This window comes from Astyanax mexicanus, chromosome 4, assembly GCF_023375975.1.
Source record: "Astyanax mexicanus isolate ESR-SI-001 chromosome 4, AstMex3_surface, whole genome shotgun sequence".
In the NCBI taxonomy this organism is placed as follows: Eukaryota; Metazoa; Chordata; class Actinopteri; order Characiformes; family Acestrorhamphidae; genus Astyanax; species Astyanax mexicanus.
The window spans coordinates 14235433-14263242 of NC_064411.1; the positions used below are offsets into that span (position 1 = coordinate 14235433).

General features: G+C 39.9%; 4 protein-coding genes across 6 annotated transcripts in view; 3 read left to right on the plus strand and 1 right to left on the minus strand.

The window, feature by feature from the left end:
• LOC111197413 (zinc finger protein 239-like) overlaps positions 1–27810 on the plus strand; it is a 414061-nt gene that overhangs the window by 313278 nt on the left and 72973 nt on the right. Inside the window, exon 1 of one of the 3 annotated variants that reach the window (XM_049477302.1) lies at positions 11937–11999. The exons of the other annotated variants lie outside the window; for them this stretch is intronic. The gene's annotated coding sequence lies outside the window, so the exon portion shown is untranslated. Of the gene's footprint in view, positions 1–11936; positions 12000–27810 lie in introns of those variants that run through there. 3 annotated transcript variants of the gene reach the window in all.
• Positions 1–27810, minus strand: part of LOC125801169 (zinc finger protein 585A-like) — a 418011-nt gene that overhangs the window by 63953 nt on the left and 326248 nt on the right. The gene's annotated exons all lie outside the window — the stretch shown is intronic.
• Positions 4597–8458, plus strand: LOC125801635 (uncharacterized). The gene is made up of 9 exons (XM_049478409.1): positions 4597–5014; positions 5405–5745; positions 5854–6037; positions 6134–6220; positions 6357–6502; positions 6589–6678; positions 6782–7086; positions 7485–7700; positions 7873–8458. Exons 2-9 carry the CDS (start codon positions 5405–5407, stop codon positions 8283–8285), a joined length of 1782 nt encoding a protein of 593 aa, XP_049334366.1. The 5' UTR covers positions 4597–5014; the 3' UTR covers positions 8286–8458.
• On the plus strand, positions 11926–17915 carry LOC111196358 (zinc finger protein 585A-like). The gene is made up of 2 exons (XM_049477710.1): positions 11926–11999; positions 15834–17915. Exon 2 carries the CDS (start codon positions 15980–15982, stop codon positions 17117–17119), a length of 1140 nt encoding a protein of 379 aa, XP_049333667.1. The 5' UTR covers positions 11926–11999; positions 15834–15979; the 3' UTR covers positions 17120–17915.

Consider the following 27810-nt stretch of genomic DNA (forward strand, 5'->3'; position numbering starts at 1 on the left):
TGTTTTGAATTTCCTTGACGCAATTGTTTGATTTACTTTATTAATCATAAATATTTGTATATAATACAATATAATATATAATTTGTGAATTTGTGTGGATTTTTAATGTAATAGTTTTCTATGTAATACTTATTTTTTGTGTGTAATAATCTTGTGACTTGTTGTTTTGTCAGCTTTGTGTGGTGTGTTCAAACAAGTGAATATATTACAGGTCCAGATACAGTAAGTTCTTACATTAACTTTTTCTTTTGTTTGTTTGTTGAGATGATTTTATTCAGCAGCTGCTATTATCTGCTCCTGATCAGATTTCTAGAGGAGATGTTTTTTGGTGGAGCTTGGAGGCCATCTGCTGGTGGAACACAGACACTGCATTGATTTATGAATGAGTGAGAATACAAATCTGTTTACCTGTTTTGTAATGTTTTATTTGTTTACATGGATTTGGATTATGAGGGTCACGTATGGTTGTCTAATAGTGTTACTTCTCATGGATCAAGAGAGTTTTTAACTGATCTAAATATTTTATGTGTAGAGTGAGTGAAAAAGATAGTCTGAATTATTAATATAAAAATGTACAATAACTTACACACTACACATTTTATTGTTTACTTGATTCAAAAATTGACTGCTCTTACTTTCTGTATCAAAAGTAAGGCTCCTTTTTGGAATACAATATTAGTGTGATTGCCAAACATTGTCATCGGATATGTATATAATATATTATTATTAAGATGTGTGTCTCCATTATGGTCAAACTTTAAGGAAGTGGCGTACCAAATACTGTAGTTCTTTCTACAGTGGAGAATTTAGAGGAATTTGTGGGGGATATGCAAGGTAATATTCAGGAGCAAGTATTGAATTTACTCTCAGATGATGATCCCTCCAGATCAGCCATACAACAGTTTTTTTAAAAGGGTGGGCAATCCCTTTAGCCAGTTTAATTCCAATAGCAAATGGAACAAATAATCAATATATTTCAGGGAAAAATGGAATATAGTACAGCCTGTTAACCTGTGTATAAGAGTAAGGTATGATAGCAGACGTAATAGCAGAATTGGAAACTATGAGCAAATTCCAGTTGTTGTCGAGTTCATATACATGTTCCTTTATTGGGAACACTCCGGTTCATGTTCAAGAATGAGAATATTTGTGATATGTTCCAAATATGAGCCGTCTGACAAATATGAGGACTTCTGTGATGGAAGCTACTTCACAAATAATCTTTTTTTAAGAAACAAGTGTGCTCTCCAAATACAACTGTACTTTGATGATTTTGAGTGTGAAAATCATCTAGGTTAAAAAAAAGGATACATAAAGTTGGCTGCCTTTACTTTATCCTTAGAAATCTCCCTCACATGGTGAATTCTACATTAATGAACATTTGTCTGCTATCACTGTTCTACCTCTTGTGAGGGAATTGAAAATATAAGACTACTAGGGTTGCTGTTTCATTTGCATAGGTGGTACACTGGTGATAACTCGGGCATGCATAGCATTCTTGGGTATGTGGAATCTAAATATTTTTTGCAGATTTTTCTTAATAGAAAAATCCTTGGTTCAGTTGATTTTTTCAGAAGATGACTCATGTTTAACCCTAAGATCACCTGTTCTGAATGAACAGCATTATGTTGTCTTGGTCGATGATCAAACATTGCCCTCTTCATTTGGCATTAAGAGAAATAGCATACTTAATACACTGCAATATTTCAATATTGCAGAAAATTATGCTGTTGAAATCATGCATGATATTTTGGAAGGGGTTGGTCAATATGAGGTCAAATTGCTATTTGAACATTTCATCTGTAAAGATGGCTTGTTAAACAGGATATATGCTTTCAATTATGGCTATCTGGAGAAGACAAACAAGCCAACAAATATAAATTTTGAATCTGGAGGACATGGGGTTAAATGCATCACAAACACTGTTTGATAAACATTCCTTTAATATTTGGTGACCTGGTACTAGACTATTATTTAACCTCTTAAGCTCCAAGCCTATTTTACCATTTTCCGCCTGAAATTACATACTCACATTTGAAGGCTTATCACTCTAATATTAAATAACTCAGAGTCAAATCTATGAATTAATATTACTTAAAAGCCTTTACACAATTCATTTAAGACACTTTAATTATTCAATTGAACATGTAATGGCCAAAATATGGTAAAAAACAGGAACATTTTTAGGCGCTTTTCAGATTTTCTATTTTTTTTTTTTCAGACATATAAAATTAACTATTTATATGGATGAAGGGTTTTACTAGCTAACATTGTAAAATTTGTCCGATATAGCCATAACATTTTGGTGATTTTAGGACTTACTGTGGCCGAGATATTTAGCTTTATTTGCGTCAGTGCGTTTATAAGGGCCAGCGTTTGGTTAGAGAGTTAGGAGGTGTGTTAACCAAAAGTGTATATTTCATGTTTTTGAATTAAAACTAATTTTGTCTTTTAAAAAGATTAAAACCCAATCTTACAAATTTTAGAGTACCTCCCTCCTCCATCAGCAGCCTCGTAAGGACACTTTAGGGACCCATCAGCTAATCACATGTTAAGCACTTGAGGTGCATAGCTCCCCATTCAAAATGTAACGAAAAAAATACCCCGACCTAGGTATTTCTCGGTATAAGTAGGTTTATTAGACAGACAGACATTTTGGGCTTTCTAAAACCTTTGGTTGGGGAGTTAAGCCAGGCGGACACTGTGCGATTTTAGCCCGATTTTAAGCCCGATCTGGTCGGATGCGACTGAATTTCATGATCGGGCCGAATTTTAGTGTAGCCCGGGTGACCAGTGAAGGAACGTTTGCGCATGCTCACTGGAGTTGTAATTTGGGCTGGCGTTAAAAGGGGCAGCGGTGGGTCCTTCTGGAGCAGAGCCGGGGTCCTCCCGAAAGCAGCGGTAGAAACACATGGGATTGCGGATGGCAACGCTGTGAGTGTGTTTGGGGTGAGAGAAGAAGTACTCGCGCTGGATGGCCGGCATGTGTGACGGCAGTATACAGTGGGGACGGCGGTTGGTGCCCGGTGACTGCATGTAACTGATAATGGGTGCTGGGATTGTTAGCAGTGCAGTATGGGATTAATGATGTGCTTGGAGCGCCATTAACTGCCAGTTGCTGTTCTTTAGTGATTTTAAAGTGATCTTAATAAAGTAAAGTTTTTTAGCTGTAATTCGCTGGTATGGTCTGAGGCTGCTCATGGGGTGTAATGGTTATCTGTAATAAGCCAGCTCGTCAGTGAGTCACTGGACGGGATCGTGTGGACAGCTGGCTTATTTATTTTTCTTTTTTTTTGTTGTTTATTTTCCTTTTGTTTGTTTGTTTGTTTGTTTCAGTGTGTTAATCTTTGTCCATAAGTTCTCTTAGCTGAGCCTGGATCACCCCTGTAAGATTACCCTCTGGGAGGGTGTGATTTTGTGTGGGGTTGTAGTGTGATCACTGTCGTTTTTTGTGTGATTCAGCTTTGTAGTGTGCCGTGTTAAAATCAGGACCCAGTGTGTGAACCTTTCGGTGTGTGATTTTTTATAAGGAATTACTTTCCTATGGAAATCACAGGGTAACGTGATTCCAAGTGCTAACTAAGAGATAATGGGAAATGTGGTTTCTATTGTCTAATAAATTTTCAAGAAAATACTCTGATCCGAGTGGGTTCTCATTTTCTGGGTCTTACCCTGGTTATCCTTAAGTGTTCTTTTTTGTGTTGCTCTGGCTGTTAGTCTCCCAGGGGTTACATTAGCTTGATCGTGCGTCGTTTGTCGTGCAGTGTGAGCGGGGAAGCGATGTCCGATTAATTGCCCATAGGAGCTGCGAATGAGCAGTCGGACGCGACCAGGGATTTCTGACATGCCAGAAATTTTGGTCGCTTGTCTCACAGTGTGAGCTGTTTTGCGGGCCGATTTCTTAACGTCACGACCTGTTTTCCCAAAAATCTGCACAGTAACTATAAATAATTATTAGTCATATTTATTTCTGTCAGTTATAAGGATTTATATTTATGTTCGGTACACAGACTTATAGCTTAATATAGCAGACACAGGCATTCTGCTGTTTAAGAATTTCAACAGATGCTTATTCTCAGTCAATAGCTGGAGTTTTTGAAAAGAAAAATTAAAAGAGAAAATATCTTTGACAAACATAAATTTATTTTATTTCACTTTGCTATTATATCTGAAAAATAAAGCACATTGTCAGCCTCTGGTGCTGCCCGTCAATTATATAAAACTTAAAACATGCACAGAAATATAAAGCTATATTTTATAATTCGTTTCTTTTCGCCAGGGCAAATTTATTAAAATTATAAATATGTTAATTTATTAATTAAAATCTCGTCCAGTGCTCCAGAATATTAGCCACGCAAAGCCAGCTTAGCGCAGCGCGTGGCATTGCGCGCGGCATTGCCCGCATAATAACCTCTGTCTTTTAAAATAAACGTTTTAATAAATAAGGTCGGAGAAGTGTAGTATAATTAGTGCTATTAAACTTACTAAAGCTAATAAGCTGATAATTAATCAAGATAAATCAGACAAAATGCGCTGCGCCTCTCTCTCGCTCTCTTTCGCAGCGCGGAGCTGAATTCAGCGCGAGGCTACAGGAACTCAGTTCAGTTGAATAAAAATAAGTAAGGGCCTGTAAGTACAAGCAAAGGACCTGTAAGTAAATATAGTCAAATATAAAGAATAGTTTGAGGTTTTGGTGAGCTGTTTTCATGATTTGAAACTGAAACTAACTGAAACTTTGATTATTCTGCAGAAAGCCTGGGTTATTTTAAACGAGCAGCCTCGTAAGAACACTTTAGGGACCCATCAGCTATTCACATGTTTAGCACTTGAGGTGCGAACACGCCCCCCGTTATACAGGTATAAGTAGAAGCACACTTCTTCACTAGTTCACTTCTTTCCCTACAGACTGGAGGAACAGACTGCTGAATCTCCGCTGCTGATCCAGGAACACACCGCTGAAGCTACACTGCCGACTGCTTGTTCTCCGTTGCTGATCAAGGATCAAGAAGCTCTGGTGAGTAAAATTTACCTAGCACTAATAGATTATGATGCTATCCTTAAACTGGTGTCTAGCTAAACAGAAAATGCAGAATAAATTTAGCTGAATTGACCAGGCAAGTTAAAACGTCAAAATGCAAGTTACCTTATGTAATTATAGTTAAAGCTAGTTTTTAGCGTTACAATTTTTTAAATTGTACACCATAGAAAGCAAGTTGACTCAAGGTATGGATTGGCAATAAGTTAATGTGTGTTTCAAAAGATGTTGTTGTCATGAGTTTCGGTTAACTTATATATTTATTTATTGATTGGCACTTTGGCGTAAAATACACTTTTCAACTTCTCCAAAGCGCTGGATAGCACAATTTATTTGTCCTATGTTTAAAAATGTGCTCATTTATTTCAGATGGCTCCCTGTCCAGTTTGCAAGAAGATGCTGTCCTCCATCTCTGCGCACCTTTCCACAGTACATCACGTGGAAAACGTAGAGGAGAAGATCCTGATTCAGCTGGCGAATCAGAAAGTGTCGATCCTGACATCTCCGTGTCCTGTTCCGGGATGTGGGTATCAGAAGACTCGTCTTGACCGCCATCTGACCAACTGCCATCGGGACCTGTCCGACCAGGCCAGGGAGAGATGCATCCAGACGGCACAGAGGATAAAAGCCATTACTCTCCTGAGAGAGTTGAGGGCTAGCAGTCCGAACGTGCCCATGGCCACTCGCTTGGACTTGGCTGCTGCTGACGAGTGAGTGGCACTTTCTAAATAGCACTGTTAGTTACAAGTTCATATTTATTTTCATGTCTATATTCTAATGTGTTTTTTTCGGTCTTTCATGTTTATCTCTCATGATAGATCTTCAACGCCTGACTACGACCAAGTACTCGAGTCAGCGAAATCTGGCATACTCGATATCAGTCGTAGACTGAGAATGGGACAACAGGTGGAAGAGAGTCAGCAGACACTGTTCCGGTACGTCTGTGAGGCGATACTCCTGAAGGAGCATCAACTGGCAGAGAGTGCTGTGCTGAACTTCAAGGTAGCTTTTCTTGCTGTCCTTAATGCCTTGCATTTCTCTAAAATGTTTTATAAAGACAAACTAGCTAATGAAGATATAATTTTTTCACCCATACAGGTAGAGCATTGGGTTTCTCGAACCCCATCAACCAGTGGCATTTTCCTTGAACACTTTGACATCAGCCTGACTCCCCAACATGAAGAGGTACAAAATGTACTGTACTATATATATATATATATATATGTATGTTATAGATATACAATTTTAAATTCAGTTTTGAATGTAGTTTGTCAGACAATAAATGAACAATGTTCCTTTTTTATTTTTTGTTTCAATACAGTGGCTGGAGATGTACTTCACTCACATCAGGTCATGGCGTGTCAAAAAGTCCAGTCCCGATGTTCATGATGGAGGCATCTTCTTTCTGAGCCAGAAAGGAGTTCCTGTGGTGAATCTACCTAATGATATGAAGCGGCTATGGGAACTGTAAGTCCATCAGATTAAAGGCTCATTAAAAAGCACTGCTCCACATATAGCTTTATAATAACATTGTGTGTCTTTTGTTAACACAGGTATCCACAGGCTTCAGGGACCGACCTGCCAGCAGTTGCCCCAGTTGCCCCCCTGCCAGCAGTTGCCCCTGCCAGCAGTTGCCAGCCGAGGTAATTTTAAGCAAGGCATCTTATATAACAAACGCTGTTGTTTTTTCACTGTTGTTGTTTTTACTTATGGATTGGTCTTTATAACACTCGCCCCATCTTTTAGCTCTGCTGCAGGTTCTGAAGAGGGGGATGATGAGCAGCCTTCCTGCTCAGATGCTGTGGGACAGGCAACTGGACAGCCACAGGCTCCAAAGAGGGACCACTCCCCTTCATCCTCTTCGATTGCAAGGAAGCGGAGGGCTAAGTCCACCTGGCTTAGTTTTCTTGACCTGTTTCCGGTGACTGTTCATGCCACGACACCCACATGTGAGGAAATTGTCGGCGGTGGATTTGATTGTGAATCCTTCCGTTACTTTCACAACAAATGGAGGACAGTCCAGCGGGAACAGCGCATCCAATATATCTTGGGTAATGACTTCCTCTCTCTTTTATCAACACACGGTCTCTGGGCAACAAGTCTTATCTACATATAAGATGCAAGAAGAAGAAGAAGAAGAAGAAGAAGAAAAAAATAGTATCAATTTAGAGCCATTTGTTTTACATAAATATATGTACAAAAAAAAATATTTACCCGCAAATAAGGGTGGTGCTGGCCATAATGACGCTGAAGGCTGTCAACAATGGCCACACACCCACCCTCTGGGCAGAGGAACTGGGACTCCAAGCTAATTAAAACAAAAAAAAGTGATAACAAATAAACTCAATTATTACTACTCTGTTACACAAGTAATAAAATAATCCATAACTATATTTCTGTCACATGCTCACGTTCTAACCAACTACAATGTCCTCTCTCTTTTTCACAGATAAGTGCAAGTTCAGGAACCGCCCCTCAGAGGCCAGGGTATACCATCGGCTCCGTGCTGAGAACTGGTCGGCCAACTGTCCAAGCGCCATGGATGTGGTCAAGTCTTGGCTCCCTGTAAAGGACCACATCAAGAGTCCAGACATTATCCGCCGTATTCAGGAACAGTCTTGGAAAGGACTTTGCCTGAAAGACTTTGGGCCACCAAAGAACAAAGGTAAGGCCATTTGATATTATGCCAGGATTCTATTAAACGTGTCATATTTTAATATTTGTTTGCATTTTTTATATTACCACCCTAACCATTAACATTTTTTATATTACCACCCTTACCATTAATTCTTTTTAATAGTACCACCCTAACCACTATGTCTTATTCTCTTTTGAAGGGGTGATTGCGACAATGCCCTTTTCCAAGGGAGAGGTGGTCTGCGACTACCATGGAGAGTACGTCACCCAAGAAGAAGGGAATCGGAGAATGCAACAGCTTTTCAACGAAGCCTGTTACGTCTTCTTCTTTGCGGGACGTGGGGAAAAGTTCTGCATAGACGCCCAACATTCTCCATGCCAGTGTCACCCACACCAGGACACGTTTGGTCGTTGGATGAACCATTCAAGGAGAAGTCCAAATGTGAAGCCACACATGTTCAAACTCCCACTCACAGAGGGAACAAGATGGCATCCCATTTTCCTCGCGCTAACGGACATTCAGGTCAACGAGGAACTACTTTGGGACTACAGTGTTCTCAGTGACGAGGGACTTGGAGGCGAAACTGTTGGACTGGACTGGCTGAATACTTGAATTCCTGGACAACAACCTACCCCTCTGCCATCTCATATGAACTCACTGCACGCGGCACTTTACTTCACCCTGCACCACAACTCATTCTGTACCTGTACTGTAATGTATATTTATAATGACAAATTGAATTGTGCAGTTTTTCATTTTTAATAAATTAAAAAACTATCAAGTCATATGCGTGTTTGTTGTTGAAAAATATTGGAATTGGACAGCATTCTACATCACACCTATATGACACCATGCCATTTCCAATTTAAAAGACTTATTTCCCCATCTGTGAGGAATCTTGCAGCATTGGGCTTTATTTAATTTGGTCAAATCATTTAACATTCAACATCCCGATTCCAAAATATTTCAGTGTAGTCTTATATACTGGAATTGTGATCCAAATCTAAATATGTTTGGCATAGTTCCATAGGTCGGACCTATTTGGGGCCTGCATAGCTGTGTTCAGCCAAAATCTGGAAGCAATGTGAGATAGGGAACCCCCTCAAAAGTCGAGTGTCATTCTCCTCATAGCTCCCCATTCAAAATGTAACGAATAAATACCCCGACCTAGGTATTTCTCGGTATAAGTAGGTTTATTAGGGCGACTAGACAGACAGATTGACACATTTTGGGCTATCTGAGACCTTTGGTTAGGGAGTTAGGGAATTCGTTTACTAAAGTGTCTTTGTTTACCAAATTGTATATTTTAAGTCTTTGAATAATAATAATAATAATAATAATAATAATAGTAATAATAATAAACCTAAATACACCCACATAAAGTGCATTACCTTGACTTACCAATTCTCCGCATTAACCTAATACCTATTTGAATATAATTAAACTCATTTTACACTGTTGTTCTGACTGTTGTTTTATATCTCAGCCACTAGATGGCACTGCTGTTCCTTTGATTAAGTCTGATTTGCTAGTTAAATCACATGATGAGGTTTAAAGGTCAGTACAGCCAAATTCCTCATCCGTCGTGAGCTGTTAAGTTCGGGGCTCCTCAGGTTCGACGATCGCCCAGAAAATTAATGGGCTTGGAAGACTTCATTCTTAAATGCCAATCTCCAAGTGAGGAACTAGATCTTTTGATGAAGTGGCTTGGACATCAGTCAGCTGAGTATGTAAAGAGAATCCGAGCTGTGCATGTCAGGTATCCTGATATTGGTCTCAAGAAAGCTTGGGAGAGATAAGAAGAGACCTAGGGACCCCCTGAAGTTGTTGAAAAGGCCCTTCTTGACAAAATTGAAAACTTCCCTAAACTCAGCAAAAAAGATCATCTAAAGCTTAGAGAGCTTGGAGATTTATTGCTTGAACTGGAGTCTGCAAAGTCAGAAGGCTACTTGTTGGGACTTTCATACTTGGACACATCAAGGGGTGTTAATCCAATTGTTGAAAAGTTACCTCACAATCTGCAGGAAAGATGGATTTCTTATGGATCTCAATACAAGAAACTACACAAAGTCACATTTCCCCCATTTTCTGTCTTCACAAAATTTGTCTGTTGTGAAGCTGATGCAAAAAATGATCCAAGTTTCAACATTTCTTCTGGTGCATTTCACACAAGGGCAGACATGACTGTCAAAAGGCAAAGCCCTGCAAAGTTTTCCGTCACCATTCATAGAACAGGAGTATCACAAATGGATGACGAGTCTGCAACAAGTGCATCTGCAGCCCAAACACCTGTTCTTTCTTCACCTTTTCACTTGTACTCTCCAAACTGAGCAACACAATGTAGACTTACATGTGGGATTAAATCCAAGTCTTTCCAACTCTCCCTCTATACACACACCTCCCTCTAAACATATCATCTACAGTAGTTTATCCTTTTAGATTGATGGTGTTCTGAAGAACTCAAATGCTGATTTTATGTTTGGACGTGGCTGACAGCGTATCTGCTGAGACCTGGAACTATTCTGATTACATTAGCAGCACTAAGCCTATCATTTTCTTCAAGTGGGGAGACAGACCATAATAAGATTTTACTTTAGGAAGGTAGTCTGTTTTCTATTGGTTGAGAGACTACAGTAAAGGGCTCATTCTCATCAGAGGAGGATTCATTATGATCAGGATCCTCTCTAAAGTCCTCCTTTTTCTCAGACACATTCTCCTCTATGTCTCTGTCATGGTAAAAGAGATGTGAGAAATCCTCACTGAGAGAAAACCTTTTCTTAGACGTCATTTTCAGTAGAGAGAGAGAGCAGAAAGAGAGAGAGACAGAACACAGAGAGAACTGGTTTAGAAGCTGCTGTGAAACCTTTTATATCTCTGCATTTCCACTATGTTTTCCCCGCCCCCCTGTCACATGAATTGTTAATGGTTCTTGCACTAATACAGTTATAATTATGTTATTTTAGGGATCTATTTTTTTTTGAAGATTATAAAATTGCATTTCATTATGACTTTCATATCATTCAACACAACTGTGTGTCAAATTCTGATTTTTTTTTTTTTTTAAAGCCTAAATAGCCTGGGGTCAAATTGACCCCAAACAACACCGATGTATAAAATGTGAACAAGACACACAAAAAAACATCCTTTTAATTTTATGTTTACCCAGCTGTCCCCATTAAATTAGAAAAAAGTCACCAAATAAAACGAGATTTACTACTTAAATAAATGCATTAAACATTGAATGGGGTGAAATAAACTTAAACAAACCCTTGGTATTTTATAATTATTAGTTTTAAACTGATATTTGAATATGAAGTTTAAAATGCGTTTACAAGTGTGAAGTACCCTTCTATACAGAAATCAGGATGGTCCATTGTGATGTCAGAGAGTGATTTTACAGGGAGTAGGTGTGAATGACCTCAATTTATGGAAAGCTTTCAGAATACATAAATAGTAAGACTTTAGACAAGGTGAGCAACAAACAAGATCTGCTGCAGTACGATCTCCTTTTCAAGAATCTGCAGGACATCAAGAAGATAAGTGCAAAGAAAATGTAATTATAATATTTTAAATGAAATTTAGATAAAAAATAATTCTACCAGAATCAATGTCACAACAGCACTGATCTTTCCGTAGTAATTAGTAAGTGCTGTTTGTTGGAGTTGTACAGGAGCAATCTCTATAGAGGAAAAACACACTTCAGAATCTGCTCTGAATCTCAAGCCACTTGACAGAGTCTGAAATGTCTAAAAACCTATAAACATTTTTTTTATTCTAAAAAGTATCAAACGTTTATAAATTATTTTGCAAAATAATAATTTATAAACATCTGATACTTTATAGAATATTTTTTTTACTAATTTCCTTAAAACAGAACAACTATAACTGTTTCATCACCGCAGAGATAATTATTAACACTTTTTAAACTGCAGTTTTAATAATTTAAACGAGCTCTGGGTGTAACTCCAGCATCAGTAGCAGTAATGCTAGTAAATCTACTGAATAAAAAACATTAGTTTTAGAAAATGGAAATAATGGGGTACGTTTTCTTTCCTATTTTGGTGAAATACTTTGTTCTACTTTGTAAAATTAAAGGAAAATTCCAGAGAAGTAGTTATACAGTGTTTTAAATGAGAGTTTTAGCTGTTTAGCTCCATTCAGCTCCATGCATTGAGGACTCCCTCGCGGGCTCCCTCTAGCGGTGATGGGGTATAATGTGATATAGCGGGGGAGGGGGCGGGGCTCTACATAACCCGGATGAGGCTGAGCTGGGGGGTCTGTAGCTGGAGCGCCGGAGGAAGAGCAGGATCAGCTGAACTACAGAAGGTATGGAGAAGTTTCTCTCTCTCTTGTTGGAGGTTGTTTGATGTGTTGTAACAGTAAAAAGGTCATTATTGTTCTGTGATTCTATTTTGAACTACAATTCCCTGCACCAACAAGACAACTGCTGTTTTTATTTATTAATTATCCCTCCGCGCCCCCCGTAGCTCCAGAGGAGCTTGAGTGCAGCGCAGGAGGTAAACAGAGCTGAGGAGCTCCGTGAAAAAGTGCTGTTTTAAGCAAATATAGGTATTTTTGAGAAAAGTTACTGGCAAAATGAGCTCTTATATCAGTTCTAGTCACTCTTCTGTGCATTTTTAGCGGGTATTGAAGCATATTTTGCCTAATAATTAATTATTTCTGCCCCGGTCGGGTTATCAGCTCTGAGGTACAGCCGTTTCAGCACCAAAACACTACATGTGACTGAGCCTGAAATTGTGTGTTCATGTGCTGTATTTACTTCTGTTTTATGTTTTATAGATATATGTGCAGTTTCAGATGCTTGATAATCGTCTGGGATTATTTTTGTTGTGTATGTGCACCACGTTTAACCACAAACGATCTAGAAAAAAGGGCTGAAGAGGGATATTTATTAACAAGAGCAGTTTTGTTAAAAGGATACAGCAACTGTATAGAGATAGCCCGACTCTCCAAGCCCAGTGAACAGTGCTGCTAATGCTGCAGGTTAGCTAGTTATAACTAATAAATTAAAGCTAGGTTAGCTAGTTATTACTTGTAAATTAAAGCTAGGTTACCTAGTTATAACTAATAAATTAAAGCTAGGTTAGCTAGTTATTACTTGTAAATTAAAGCTAGGTTACCTAGTTATAACTAATAAATTAAAGCTAGGTTAGCTAGTTATTACTTGTAAATTAAAGCTAGGTTACCTAGTTATAACTAATAAATTAAAGCTTGGTTACCTAGTTATAACTAATAAATTTAAGCTAGGTTACCTAGTTATAACTAGTAAATTAAAGCTAGGTTACCTAGTTATAACTTATAAATTAAATCTAGGTTACCTATTTATAACTTATTAATTTAAGCTGGATTAGCTAGTTATTACTTGTCAAAAGTACTGCTAATGCTTTAGAATTTTTTAAAGAACTAAGGTTTCCAGAATTATATATTTATATAGTTACATAATGTTCACCAGGCTTTATAGAGTCGGGTTAGCAGCATTAGCAGCACTGTTCACCGGGCTTGGAGAGTCGGGCCAGCGCCAGATAGCTAGCATTAGCTAGTACTCCTCTATACAGTTGCTGTATCATTTTAACAAACTATTCTTGTTAGTAAACATCCCTCTTCAGCCTTTTTTTCTAGATCGTTCGTGGTTAAACGTGGTAATAGCTGAAGATATGTGCTCCACACCATTGTTGAATGTGGACTTACTTCTACCTCCTCCCATCACAGGCTCACTTTCAATTAGAAATGGCAGCCGCGTGAAAAGAGCCTATAGGCCTTTTTAGTTGCATCATTTTGAAGTCGGTGACATTGTTTATTTCCATATTTGGGGTTCCATGTTTGAACTGTTTTTGTAAATGGCAAAAATGAACAGGCTTTTCAAAAACTCACATCTATCACATTTTGTGCTAAATTCACGTTTAGGATTCTGCACATTTTAATCTGTGCACATTTTCCTCCTGAACATCACTGGATCCTCTGAATTACAAGATCATTTAAGTTTCGTAATTAGATTAATGCTAGCGTTTAGCTAATGCTACAGCGCACTGAACTGACCTCACAGCAGAGCAGCACAGAATGTGAGGAGACTATCAGAGATATGACACTGGCTGTAGAGCTCCGGTCAGATCACGATTTGGATTATTCTTCTTCTTCACAGAGGATCATTCAAAGTATCTAAATATCTTCAAATCAAATCAAAGTATTTAAACAGGTGAAAACTCTTTCAGTCTGGTGATGTTGAGCAGTGTAGTCTGTGTTATGCTGTCCGTACAACTACATGACTACAGTACTTTTAACAGACTAAAGTCTGACTCTTCCCATCTGAAGACAAATCACAGACTTTTTACACAAATACTTTTTTATCTCACAGGCTTTTTACTTTGTTCTGAAGAGGGAGAACGTAACATAATCTCATTTGTAGGAAGTAAAAACATGAGAGTGGGTTGAGAGGTCTCTCTCTCTCTCTCTCTCTAAAGCATATACGTTCCATACCCGGCTCACTGCTTTTAATAATACATGCTCAGAAAAAACAAAAACACTATGTGAAATGTTGAAGTTATTATTCACTAAACATATAGCTACATTTCCACTACAACTAATAAGAAGTGATGATATTTAAGGTGGATGTTTATTCATAAGCTAGAGTGAGCTAATGGACAAATACTAAAAACAAGATTCATTTTGTTCAGATAGCTGGTTTACAGGCTTTAGTTAGAGTTGATGAAATTTTGGGTAACATTAGCTTCTGTAAAACTGCAGCAGGTCTTGGAGCTGCTGCTCTGAATCTGCTGGTGAAGTTGGGCTTTAAATCGATGCTGTGATTTGTCCACTATATTGATTTAGTAAACAAATCAGTTAAGCCATTGATGTGGAGCTGCAGTTTTTCTGGGTAAAAATCACAATAACATTTACATTTCTCACCAAATTTTCATTTGTGTTTTTTATATTTATAGGATTTTGATCTACATATACCAAAATAAACATGTCTTGAACTCAGGAGTGCATATCACTGTTAGCCTGAAGCTAATGTGGTGCAAAATAATGAACTGTTATCAGTAGTTGTAAAAAAAAAAAATCAGGTTTGGTTAATATGTGTGGGATCTTTTATAAATTAGTGTAAAGGAAAAGGATTTGGACAGCATTGGTCACGTGATCAGTGTAGAACGAATCAAGCATCGGCACTGTGATTCAAAGTAATGCGTGTTGTTTTTCTGGCACATGTGTTACGACCTGGTCTAGGTCAGCCCGTAACATAGAAAAAAGAGGCCCTCCTGGTTCCCCAACCACACATACTCCTGTTAGTCAAAAGGTTTAGTTTATTTAACAAATTGTAAAGAATACACGGCTTAGGTCAAAGGGGAGGCAACAGTTAGGGATGAAAGAAAAAATAATAAACAAAACAAAACTAATTTAAAGATTAAGAAAACTAACTTACCTAACAAAGAAAAGAAAATGAAATACAAATCTCTAACCTAACTCCCTAATTAAACAAACCAAGAGAAAGCATAGAAAAATAAACTCTTTCTCCCACTGGGAGAACTTGTAAGAATAAGCTTATTTTCTCCCCACTGAGAGACCAGACCAAAGAACCAAAGAACAGGATTTTACCATCAGCTTAGTTCTAACACTTTAACCGGCTACAAATTGCATAAACCATGCGGCAGGGAACCAGCAACACACAGGAGCCATGTTGGAAGCCAAGCACCACCCTCGCACTTCCTGTTCCCTTTTATGGTTGGTTCCCCCTGGTGGTGACCAACCAGTTTGGTTAAATGGCATCACGCAGTAACCTGCAGTAGGAAGGCACACTCAAACTGAAAGAAAAAAAAACAATAATCAGCAATTATGACCTATAGGGTTGTAACACATGCCTCAAAGCTTAAGATTTAGGGGTAACATCACTATTTCTTTCTTTATTTCTTTCTTTAAGTTCTCAGTTTCTAGTGAGACCAGAACAGAATCAAGAGTGTCTGAACAGTGGGCAGTCCTTATAAAGGCACTAAACAGGTGGCTAGAGGACCACCAGCGCCCCCTTTTATAGTAATATGAAGATGTCCCAGTAGTTTTGTCTGTATAGTGTAACTGATTTAGGCAGTTCTCTTCAGTTTATTGACCTGCTTTTTATTATTCAATGGCATTTTTCTTTGTGTTTTTCAGAAATGAAAATGTTCTCCTAAAATTCATCACCAACAAAAAGGATATTTATCAAAGAGCAATGTTAAACTGCTGAAAGAGGTGAAGCACAAGCCATCCTGAAGAATCTCCAGAACACGCAGAAATTGTTTGATACATTTAACAGACAAATGAAGCCAAGTCCCAACATGGAGAAACAGCAGAACTCTGTCAAGAGTTTTACTAAACAGAGTAATCTCAAAAAACACCAGCGCATTCACACAGGAGAGAAACCGTATCAGTGCTCAGATTGTGGGAAGAGTTTTACTAAACAGAGTAATCTCAAAAAACACCAGCGCATTCACACAGGAGAGAAACCGTATCATTGCTCAGACTGTGGGAAGAGATTTAATCAAGGCGGTCATCTCCAACACCACCAGCGCATTCACACAGGAGAGAAACCGTATCACTGCTCAGACTGTGGGAAGAGATTTATTGAACAGAGTACTCTCAAACGACACCAGCGCATTCACACAGGAGAGAAACCGTATTACTGCACAGACTGTGGGAAGAGTTTTAATAGACTGGAGACTCTAAAACTGCATCAGCGCATTCACACAGGAGAGAAACCGTATCACTGCTTCAAGTGTGGGACGAGTTTTACTGTACAGAGTAATCTCAAAATACACCAGCGCATTCACACAGGAGAGAAACCGTATTACTGCTCAGACTGTGGTATGAGTTTTACTCAACAGAGTCAACTAAAACTGCACCAGCGCATTCACACAGGAGAGAAACCGTATTACTGCTCAGACTGTGGGAAAAGTTTTAATCAACAGAGTACTTTCCAAATACATCAGCGCATTCACACAGGAGAGAAACCGTATTACTGCTCAGACTGTGGGAGGAATTTTAATCATCAGAGTAATCTCAAAAACCACCAGCGCATTCACACAGGAGAGAAACCGCATCATTGCTCAGACTGTGGGAAGAGTTTTACTACACAGAGTAAACTCAAAAATCACCAGCGCATTCACACAGGGGAGAAACCATATTACTGCTCAGACTGTGGGAAGTGTTTTACTACCCAGAGTACTCTCAAAAAACACCAGCGCATTCACACAGGAGAGAAACCGTATCACTGCTCAGACTGTGGGAAGAGTTTTAATCAACAGAGTCATTTCAAAACACACCAGCGCATTCACACAGGGGAGAAACCGTATCACTGCTCAGACTGTGGGAAGAGTTTTACTTCACAGAGTGATCTCAAACGACACCAGCGAATTCACACAGGAGAGAAAACTGTCCCACATTTGTCCCACAGCAATTAAAAGTGCAAATCGTAAATCTTTCAGACAGAACACCTTATCCTACACAAATATTTCACTCTGTCACTTGGGACACGTTCCACCAAAAACAAACATGAACTAAATTTAATCATGGATTTAACAGGTTCAGCAAAATGAATCTTAACCAGGGATGATGTTTATTGAATTCCATGTTGTGTTTTCTCGTATGTTTAATATTCCAGGACATTCTTTGTGAGACAGAGTTCAGTTCTGAAGAAGGAGAGGTATTTTGGGTTTGAGTGAGGGCACTGCCAGTGTGTGGACACTGAGAGCTCCCAAAAGTGAGACCCAGAGCCACAGAGAGACGACACTGTGCCGGGTACTGCCGTGTTGACCGGAGGAGCCTCCAGACCCCGCAGAGAGGCCAACAAAATCCTTTCCAGAGGTTAAATAAAACGGTCAGCCGTAGTTCCCATACTGAAATCAACCTCCTCCAGGCTTGTGTAGTGCAGTGAGGTTGTGGACACATTTACTCCCTCTGCTGGTGTTCTCATTTGTCTATGGTTCAGTCGTTCTGATTAAAAATCTGTTACCATAGAAGGATATAGATGGATATTTGGTCATTGTATTACTCAAGTTTTATACTCGCTTATCTTTTTCTTATTGAATATTATATGTTGCTGAAGGTTTTTTTTTTAATCTTTTTTAATCTTTACTAAGAATATCCAAATCATGTAGTTTTTAAATTGTTTTTATCCACTACAAACTATTATCTTTGTATTGCTTCACCTCTATATTTACTCATCTGTGTGTCTTAATAAATGGCTTTTATATTGCAGATCTGTAATCTCATTGTGTTTTCTCAACATATGTTTGACATGAAACCTATTGGCCTGAGATGATCTTATGTTATTATTTGTTGAATACTCAAAGGCACCCAACGGAGAAATCCAGTGTGAAATGTATTTGTGTTGAATTGAAACAGTCAATTTCAGATTGAAATTCAGAGAGAAATATTTTTTTAAATGGTTCAGGCTTAAAAGGGTTAAATATACAATTACTTCCAAAGGTAGAGTAGCATGTGTTTAACTTGTATTCCTATGTTTATATATATATTTTTTTTTATTGTGAATGCTTGTGGGTTGTGTTGTTTAGTTTTTTTGAAAAGCACAGTCATTCACCAACTACACTTAATTACCAAATTCTATATTTGAGATATTGACCATTTTTATTAGTAGCTAGCCTTGCTAAATATCCAAACACAGCATTTGCAATTTTACTGACCAAATGAATGAAAAGATGGTGGTGAAAAAAAGATGAATGAAAAGATGGCTGCGCGCAGTAGTGCAGCGGCCTCTCACGCTCCTACTGAACACCCTATTTTGAGCTGTTTTTATGCCGGTTCTGAACCCAACTTCACGTGCCCCACGCGTGTGAGCTGTAGCATAACTGAATTTTTGAGGATTAAGGACAGTTTGGTCAGTAAAACAGCAACTATGGACAATAATACCTGAGCTTCACTGGGAAGACTACAGCTCCTCCGCGCTCTCTGACCATATATCTATCATGCTGGTCCCCACATACCATCCCCCGCTGCGACGCTCCAAACCCACACAAAAGACCATTACTGTGTGGCCCAGTGACGGAGACGCTGTGCTGCAGGACTGCTTCGACTGCACCTCCTCTCTGAATGTCTGACTCGTTGTTCTTGCTGATGAGGCCAACAACAGTTGTGTCGTCAGCGAACTTGACGATGTGGTATGAGCTGTACTTTACAGTACAGTCATGAGTCAGCAGAGTGAACAGCAGTGGACTGAGCACACAGCCCTGGGGGTCGCAGGTGCTCAGTATGGTGGTGCTGTTTCCAATCCTGACTGATTGTGGTCTCTCCGTCAGGAAGTCCAAAACCCAGTTACAGAGGGAGGAGCTCAGGCCCAGCAAGTTCAGTTTTCCGATCAGGTGCTGAGGGAGGGAGGGATGGATGGATGGATGGATGGATGGATGGATGGATAGATAAACAAAAACAATACACAGTAGAAACAAACAATAAGTGTAGTACAATACACTTATTGAGGGATAAAATTCTAAATTGAGACTTAAAAAAATATATACATAAATATATAAATACAAAAAAACTATAGAAAGTGTGGAAGTAAACAGTCGTAGATATGAGGTAGTGCAGTAAAAGAATAAACTAAGTATAGGAGGTATTAGTAGATATGACTATTAAACATAAACATAAACATGTGCAAGTATTATATTTAAGTTAGGTGCGTAGTGTAGTGTCCAGGGGTGCAAAAGTACAGGATGTACAGTAAAGTGTCCCGGAGTGCAAATGTACAGGATGTACAGTAAAGTGTCCAGGAGTGCAAGTGTACAGGATGTACAGTACAGTGTCCAGGAGTGCAAATAAACAGTATATACAGTAAAGAGGCAAAAGAGTCTCAGGGTGTAGATGTGTATGGTGTTTTTCCAGTACAGATTAAAAAAAAAAATTAAAAAAAAAGCTGTGATTAAGAAAGCACATATGAGCCTTGTCTCTCATCTGTCTTCTCTCTTCCGGCTCCACTGGGAGGAGTCGAAGAGTCTGATGGCTCTCGGGACGAACGATCTTCTCAGTCTGTCCGTAGAGCAGCTCTGTGACAAGAACCTGCCACTGAAACTGCTCCTATGATCCATGATGATGGAATGTAATGGGTGACCATCATCATCCATGATGGAGAGTAGTTTGTGCAGTGTCCTCCTCTCTGCCACCGTTACCACAGAGTCCAGCTCCACGCCAACCACGGACCCCGCACGCCTGACCAACTTGTTCAGACGCATCTCATCCCTCTTCTTCATGCTTCCTCCCCAGCACACCACAGCATAGAAAAGACAGCTGGACACCACAGTCTGATAAAACATCAGCAGGAGCTTCCGACAGATGTTAAAAGACCCCAGCCTCCTCAGGAAGTAGAGCCGGCTCTGTCCCTTCCTGTACAGGATGTCTGTGTTGGCTGACCAGTCCAGCCTATCATCCAGATGCAGTCCGAGATACCTGTAGGTCTTTACCATCTCCACATCAACTCCCACAATAGATACTGGCTGTGTGGGTGGCCTGGCTCTGCGGAAGTCCACCACCATCTCCTTGGTCTTGGAGGTGTTCAACAGCAGGTTGTTCCTATTGCACCACGCCACAAAGTCTTCCACAAGGTGTCTGTACTCCTCCTCCTTTCCTCCCCGTATACATGCTACAATGGCAGTGTCGTCCGAAAACTTCTGCATGTGGCATGTCTCAGAGTTGTACTGGAAGTCTGAGGTGTAGAGTGTGCTCCTGTGCTGCAGACCACAGTCTCTGATGTACAGTCCTTCAACCTGACATACTGAGGTCTGTCAGTGAGGTAGTCTGTGATCCAGGAGACCAAATATGGATCCACCTGCATCCCCACCAACTTGTCTTTCAGTAGGAGAGGCTGAATGGTGTTGAAAGCACTTGAAAAATCAAAGAACATGACTCTCACAGTGCTGCCTCCTCTGTCCAGATGAGAGTGGGTCCGGTGGAGAAAGTACAGTATGGCATCATCCACTCCCACTTTCTCTCTGTAGGCGAATTGCAAGGGGTCCATTGCATGTTGAACCTGGGGTCTGAGGTGGTGTAGAAGCAGACGTTCCAGGGTCTTCATGATATGTGATGTAAGAGCGACCGGCCTGAAGTCATTGAGCTCACTGGGATGCGTCTTTTTGGGTACTGGAACCAGGCATGTTGTCTTCCACAGTGTGGGCACCCTCCCCAAACGCAGACTCAGGTTGAAGATGTGCTGCAGGGGAGCCCCCAGCTCAGCTGCACAGGACTTAAGTAGTCTGGGACACACTTTGTCTGGGCCAGCTGCCTTTCTTGGGTGGAGTCTCCTAAGTTCACCTCTAACCTGGTCAGCAGCGAAGGTGTGCAGAGGGGGAGGAGGAGGGGGGGCTACAGTGGTGCTGGTGGTCAGGACAGCTGAGTGTGGGGAGTAGGGGGGAGCAGGGGCTGAGTTGCTTGATGAGATGAGGGGGGGTGTGGAGGAGGTGTCTACCAGAGCTGTAGGGTCTTGAACAGGGCAGTCAAACCGGTTGTAGAAGGTGTTGAACTCATTGGCTCTCTCTACTTCACCATCTGCAGCACTGTCCATCCTCTGCTTACAGCCAGTGATTGTCTTCATTCCATTCCATACCTCCCTCATGTCATTTTCCCTCAGCTTCTGCTCCACCTTCTTCCTGTAGGACTCCTTGGCCTCTCGCAAATGGACTTTGAGCTCCCTCTGTACGCTCCTAAGCTCCTCCTGGTTGTTTTCTTTAAAGGCCCTCTTCTTCTTGTTTAAAAGGCCTTTAACATTGCTGGTTATCCAGGGCTTGTTGTTAGCAAAACAACGCACAGTTTTCACAGGAACAACAATGTCCATGCAAAAGTTCATGTAGTCCGTCATGCAATGTGTAATCCCCTCAATGTTCTCACCGTATGGCTCCTGCAATACACTCCATTCAGTGGACTCAAAACAGTCCCTAAGAGCTGCTTCAGCATCAGGAGACCATTTCCTGAAGGAGCGTGTAGATGCAGGTTGTCTACGGACCTGGGGCTTGTACTGGGGCTGCAGGTAGATCAGATTGTGGTCAGATTTTCCCAGAGGGGGTAGAGGTGTGGCGGAGTATGCATCCTTTAGGTTGGAGTAAAGGAGATCAATAGTTCTGTTCTTCCTGGTGGGACAGTTCACATACTGGTGGAAAGCAGGGAGTACTGAGTCCAGTGTGACGTTGTTAAAGTCCCCCGAGATGGCAAGAAAAGCTTCAGGATGCTGTGTCTGAAGTCTTGCGATGGTTGCGTGAATGACGTCACACGCGGTCTCGGCGTCAGCGCGAGGAGGGATGTAAACACAAACAACAATGGCGTGGGAAAGCTCTCTGGGCATGTAATAGGGTCGGAGACTCACCGCCAACAGTTCAACATCCCGACAGCAGATGATCTCCTTCACAGTTACATGTCCTGGGTTACACCATCTGATGTTTACAAACAGCACGAGGCCCCCACCTTTGTTTTTTCCGCTCCGTTTGGGGTCTCTGTCCGCTCTTATGGTGGTGAAGCCGGGAATATCCACGTTAGCATCCGGAATCTTGCTAGTTAGCCACGTTTCCGTGAAGCATAAAATGCTACACTCCCGATACAACCGCTGGTTACTAACTAGTGCCGCTAGTTCATCCGTCTTGTTGGTCAGAGCGTTCACATTCCCCATCACCTCGGAAGGAACAGATGGTTTAAACCTCCAGCATTTCTCCATGCGCTTAGCCTTTAGCTTAGCTCCAGCTCTACACCCGCGGTAGGGTGTAGAGCTTGTAGATTGTGTGGAGCACAGGTGGGTGAGAGCCAGGTGGAGCACAGTAGACATGGCATCATCTGTTGGTCTGTTTGGACGATGCGCAAACTGCAGAGGGTCCAGTGAGGAGGTCATTGAAACTGGACAACAAGCTGTTAACTGGAGTCTCCAGACGTAATCATATTGATCAATTCTGTCCAATCACATGTCAATTGCATAAATGTATAACTGCTTGGATAAAGTCTGAAGGGTTCTCTCTCTTCCTCAACTGGCTTTAGTTTATTTCTCTCTTTTTCTCTTTATTTCTCTCTGGGTTGTGAATGTGTTGATCTATCAAGATTTTAGTACAATATGTGTTGACTCGATGATGTACTTTGTCTTTTCTAATATATATCCATTGGCGTAGGAACCGGGGGGGATGGGTGGGACAGGTGGTTTTGTCCGCCCCCAAAAATGATATCGTTTCACTCAGATCAGCTGAACTTTTTATGAGGAGACAGACCGGACCAATCACGGAGCCGGTTCAGGTATTAAGTCCCGCCTCTCAGTAGAAACAGCCAATCAGCTTGCTGGTTTTGCGGCGCGCGGCGGAAGTGTGCGTTGGGGAAGCCCCTCCCCCTCACTGTGAGATTTAGCAGCGAGATTGGGACACGCAGCCGCTTCAGCTGATCTTAAAACAGATCTGGATATACGGAGATTTTTCTAAAAGAAAGGTAACGGTAGGCTAACCACTTCAACTGTGATGATATGTTTCTGATAGCTGGTTAAAAACACACGTCTTTGAATCAGCACACAGATCAAAACCCACTGTGATTAATAAACTGCAGCTGTGTTAGTGAGTTACCTTAACTTTCGAATGAGCTAGATTGGGAGTCAAGGTTAAAGAAAAAAACAGCTATATATGTAATGTTCAACTTGACCTGTACCTGATCAGCTAATCACTATTTCACTATTAATTTAGGATTACAGGACTTACTCTAAGCTATAATGAACGAAAATACATTTAGCTAACTAGTTATCTAGAAGCTGGATGTAGTGGATAGCCAGAATGTAGTACAGTACTTTGTTAGTAGTTTAAAGCAGTTTCTTAACCCTGATCACTGCCCTTAAAATTGTGTGTTTTCCAGCGGATTTAACTGATCAGCTAATAAACATTTCTTTATTGAGTTTACCTGTTCAAATCCCTTAGCTCCCTCTAGACCCTAAATTAATCATTGTGTATATCCAGCAGTGTATTAGACACATCATACCACCACTTACTTTATTAAATGCCTTTAAAGCAGAGGAAGCTCTAGAAATGCAGAACAGTGTTAATATGCAGTAGAATATGTAAGAACAGGGCTGAGAAACACTGCTGTAACGTGACTTCTGTTCATTTCTAGTTCACAGTAAGACCACATGTCCTGACGTTTATAAACATCTCTATGAAACGTAAAGTTACATTCTTTTACATAAACGGACACCATCTTAAGAAGAGCTCTTAGTAGAAAAAAAAGTGCAGGAGAAAATGTAAATATATGACAGAATTATAATGCCAATTCATAATAATAAGAATAAGAATAATAACAAAATAATAAACAAATCTATTATTATAAATATTAGGTGATAACTGATCATTTTTGTCATATGTATGTAATTCAGACATTGTATGCATAATTTTTAACAGTAACTGTGACGGATGTGTACGTTGATAGCTAGTTGCCCCTCACTGACTATGTGGTCCGATCAGAGAACAGCTGCGACTTCAGGTGATATTGAGAGCTTTATTGATTTCCAGGTATTAAAGTGGCTTCTTCAATGAAGTGTTGCATACATATTCAATGATACAGAATTTGTGTGCATTACAGAGTGAGTATGTTTGGGTGTGTGTGTGTGTGAGTTTGTGTGTTTGTGTGGTCTCTGTAACATAACCATATACAGAGAGATAATTAGAAATTGTATAAACCCAATTCTACATTATATTAAATTATGCAAACATGCAGTAATAATATCAAAACACACATCAAGTTACATAAACAATATATATATATATATATATATATATATATAACGTAATTGCACCAAAGTAACATTAATGTGACAAGAAAACCAAATTACTGCAAGTGGCTAGTAATATCAAATAATATAAGTGAAATCTAGGCACTCATAGGGTTAAATAAGAGAAAATTCAAGTGCAGTACCTATAGTAGCCAACGGGTCAAAGACACAAATGACAGAAGCGGTATTGCCGCCATAGAGTCTAGCCTGTCTAGCCTGTTCACGTGAACAACACATGGCGCCATAGGTAGGCTACAGCAAATACAATATTTAGAAGCTAAATAATGCCTCAAACAGCCACAGAACGGTGGAAATAACACCACAGGTAGAAAATACCGCTAAAGCACTCTCAAACCCAACTATTCATGTAACTTTAACCCCAAAGTAAGCATTTAGCAATGCATTTAAGGAATAGATCTGGATGCTGGAGCAAACGGCAAGTGTCTGCCAGCCAAGCACACTGAAACTTAGTCATGCATGCACGCAAGTGTGTGGTACGTCGCTGACGTCACCGCGCTGACTCCAGCAGGGAGTTTTCCACAGTAACTGTAACATGGAGTAACATGTTTAGGTTGTAAAATCACCTTATAATAATAATTTACTTTTAATTAGTCATTAATTAGTAATTTCCACAAATGTTGTTCTAGGAAACTGTAGGGTGGGCTTGGGTTCATATTGGCAAATGTGCCCCCCCCAAAATCAAGCCCGCTCCTACGCCCTTGTATATATCTATTTGTTTTTGTTCCTTTTATCTATATCTTTAATGCTGAAACTATTTTTTCCAGTAAACTTTAATATATTTAAAATTCTAAGCTCTGACTCATTGGTCATCTTTTCATGTTCTGGGATTTCTCACATTCGAGTTTTATGTAAGTCATGCTGTGGTAAATTACCCTACAGTTTATTAAATCATTAATAATTAAACATTTATGATTGACTGCATCTGTTGACTACATGATAAGCTGAGAGATCCAGTGTTCTGTCGAGTTGTGCTACCCTTTTGTGTATATTTAAAGGTAAAAATACAAAAGTAGCACTAACTCTCAGGTCCATAACTGAGAAAATCAGAAATCAGAAACGGCTGTTTCTGTACTGACACCTTTTCCCAAGATCTTCTTGAAGTAAATGGAAGGTTGTGCGTTTTTTTTGCAAAACTTTGTACATGAATCCATCCTCCACCACAACAAAACTCTGCCAATGTCCAGAGACTAAATTAGCATCAGCGTGACCAAACACACTGCTCCAAAGAATCTCTAGAGAGGAATTTAAGAATCTCTTGCAGGTTTGCCGGGTCACACCCAAGTGAATCCAAAATGAATGGATTCATATGAAACAATTAAAAACAACTAATTAGATGTAGAAAAATGTAATTTTACAAAATACTTTCCAAAATCAATGGAATGCCCTGGCCATGTGGATAGTTGCTATTTTTAATTCATCATTCACCCCCATTGATTGAGGCCTTCTTAATTAGCAGCACTTGTGTCCCCATTTTAAACTGTCTGGGTGGAAACAACGCCACGCATCTCTACCAAGCAATTAAAAAAATTATATTTAGATAATTTTATATTATTTTTTATTATGTTATATTTAATCAGTGCTAAGCGTTACATACACAGAACAATAACAGCAAAATAGCCCCACTTATTTCCAAAACAGTTTAATATTATGGTTTGTTCTTCCAATCAACCAACAAATAACATTTTTGCATATGGATTGTTGAATCATGGGTAATACAATAAATTACGGGAAACATAATGAATAAAAATAGTATAAACATGTTATTTTGTATGTTTGTGTCACGTCTGTCTGCAGGCAATTTTGTTCCTTCCACACTGAGCTCCAACGGAGGTTTGCAGTCTAACAACTACACTACCCAGAACGCATCACACTCTGACATCACACACCTACTCACGTGATTACCTCAGGGTATTTAAGAACGCTTCACCTTCACACAGGTTCCGCATATTGCCTGGTTTCTACCACTTTACAAAACATTTTCTACTCTGTATTTGTTTTTTTCGTGTATGACCTTGCTCTTTGTTTTTTCGACGCCGATTTCTGCCTGTACCTCCGATTGTGGATTTACTGCGTTTGACCTGGACTGTTTAACGTTTCCGATAATTGGATTTTCTTTGATGCTGGCTTCCTCGTGTTTGAACTCTGGACTGTTTATGGTATATGGTTATTCGTATGTGGATTCTGTTTACTGGTGATCTGATTTGTTTTGTACAACTACCCTTTTCTCTGCCCAGTGATTTAATAAACAACCCATTTTAACTGTATCCGCAAGTGTCTGTATTCGGTGCACACCATGACAGTTTGTGTTCTTTTCTTTACACAGAATGTTTTCACGGCTGCCGACGCCCTACAAGAAGGTGTCTCCCATCCGGGTGAAGTGCATAACCAAAGTCCTGGTGCCCCGGGCAGAGGGTTGGCAGGTGGTGGATGGCGCGGTTGTAGCTACTGCAACTAAGTAAGTGGCTACGTGTGCGCTCTCTGATGGGCAACAATGTATTGTCGCCCATCTGAAAAATGGATTGTTCATTAATTGATGGACAGTCCTACATTATTAAGAATTTCAATCTAACTACTCGCTATGGGGAGATGAAGCTATTCTTCACCTCTTCTACTGTAGTTTAAATCTGCAAGTCTTCCTGTGACCACTGACTTAGAGGCATGGTGCGACCGCGCTGTCTGCTACCTCTCCGTTAAGTTTGAGGAGCCAGGGAATGGTGAACAGTTCTACACAGTGGAGGGCAACATCATTAGAGTAAGTCCCATATGTTAGTGACAGTGCGACAATACTTAAATCTGTGGACAATAATTCAATACTTTAAAATCACTGATTGTCTCCAATAATGTTTTTGTAATTTTTAAAGGAATATACGTTTATAAAATATTGGCCTGGAGTTCTAAGTTCTAAGCAAGGATCCTCCAACTAAAAATATTCTTAAGTTGCATTTAGTATTTACAGTATCTGTTACTGCCCGTGTGCTAGAACTGCAACATTTCTGTCTTTTTGCTCAGCAAAAACTAAAACTGACCTAATGAAAATACTACAATTGTAATTTTAAACTAGATAAATTACACTGAGTAATAATGAATAGTAATGAGTAATTCATTATTCCACTAATTTTCTGTTGTGTTTTTTATGTTTTAGTTGAGTGCAACTAAATTAAAAACAACGAAAGATGGGTCTGTGCCGGTGCAGGACATCTCATTGCAGTGTGCAGACCAACAGTATGATGTCACTCTGTGGAGGGAGTCGGCCACAGAGGGAATCCGATTGGGTCAACAAATTATCCTCAGGCACCTTAAGATGAAGGTGCAGGAGGGTAAATTTAACTCAACCTCCCAAACTACAGTCAA

What these genes read in the sequence shown, in the direction of transcription:
- LOC125801635 (XM_049478409.1), top strand. Translation starts at nt 5,405, where the DNA reads ATGGCTCCCTGTCCAGTTTGCAAGAAGATGCTGTCCTCCATCTCTGCG. An exon ending in TGACTCCCCAACATGAAGAG is followed by an intron (nt 6,221 to 6,356) that starts GTACAAAATGTA and finishes GTTTCAATACAG; the next exon opens with TGGCTGGAGATGTACTTCAC. An exon ending in TGGGCCACCAAAGAACAAAG is followed by an intron (nt 7,701 to 7,872) that starts GTAAGGCCATTT and finishes TCTCTTTTGAAG; the next exon opens with GGGTGATTGCGACAATGCCC.
- LOC111196358 (XM_049477710.1), top strand. Translation starts at nt 15,980, where the DNA reads ATGAAGCCAAGTCCCAACATGGAGAAACAGCAGAACTCTGTCAAGAGT.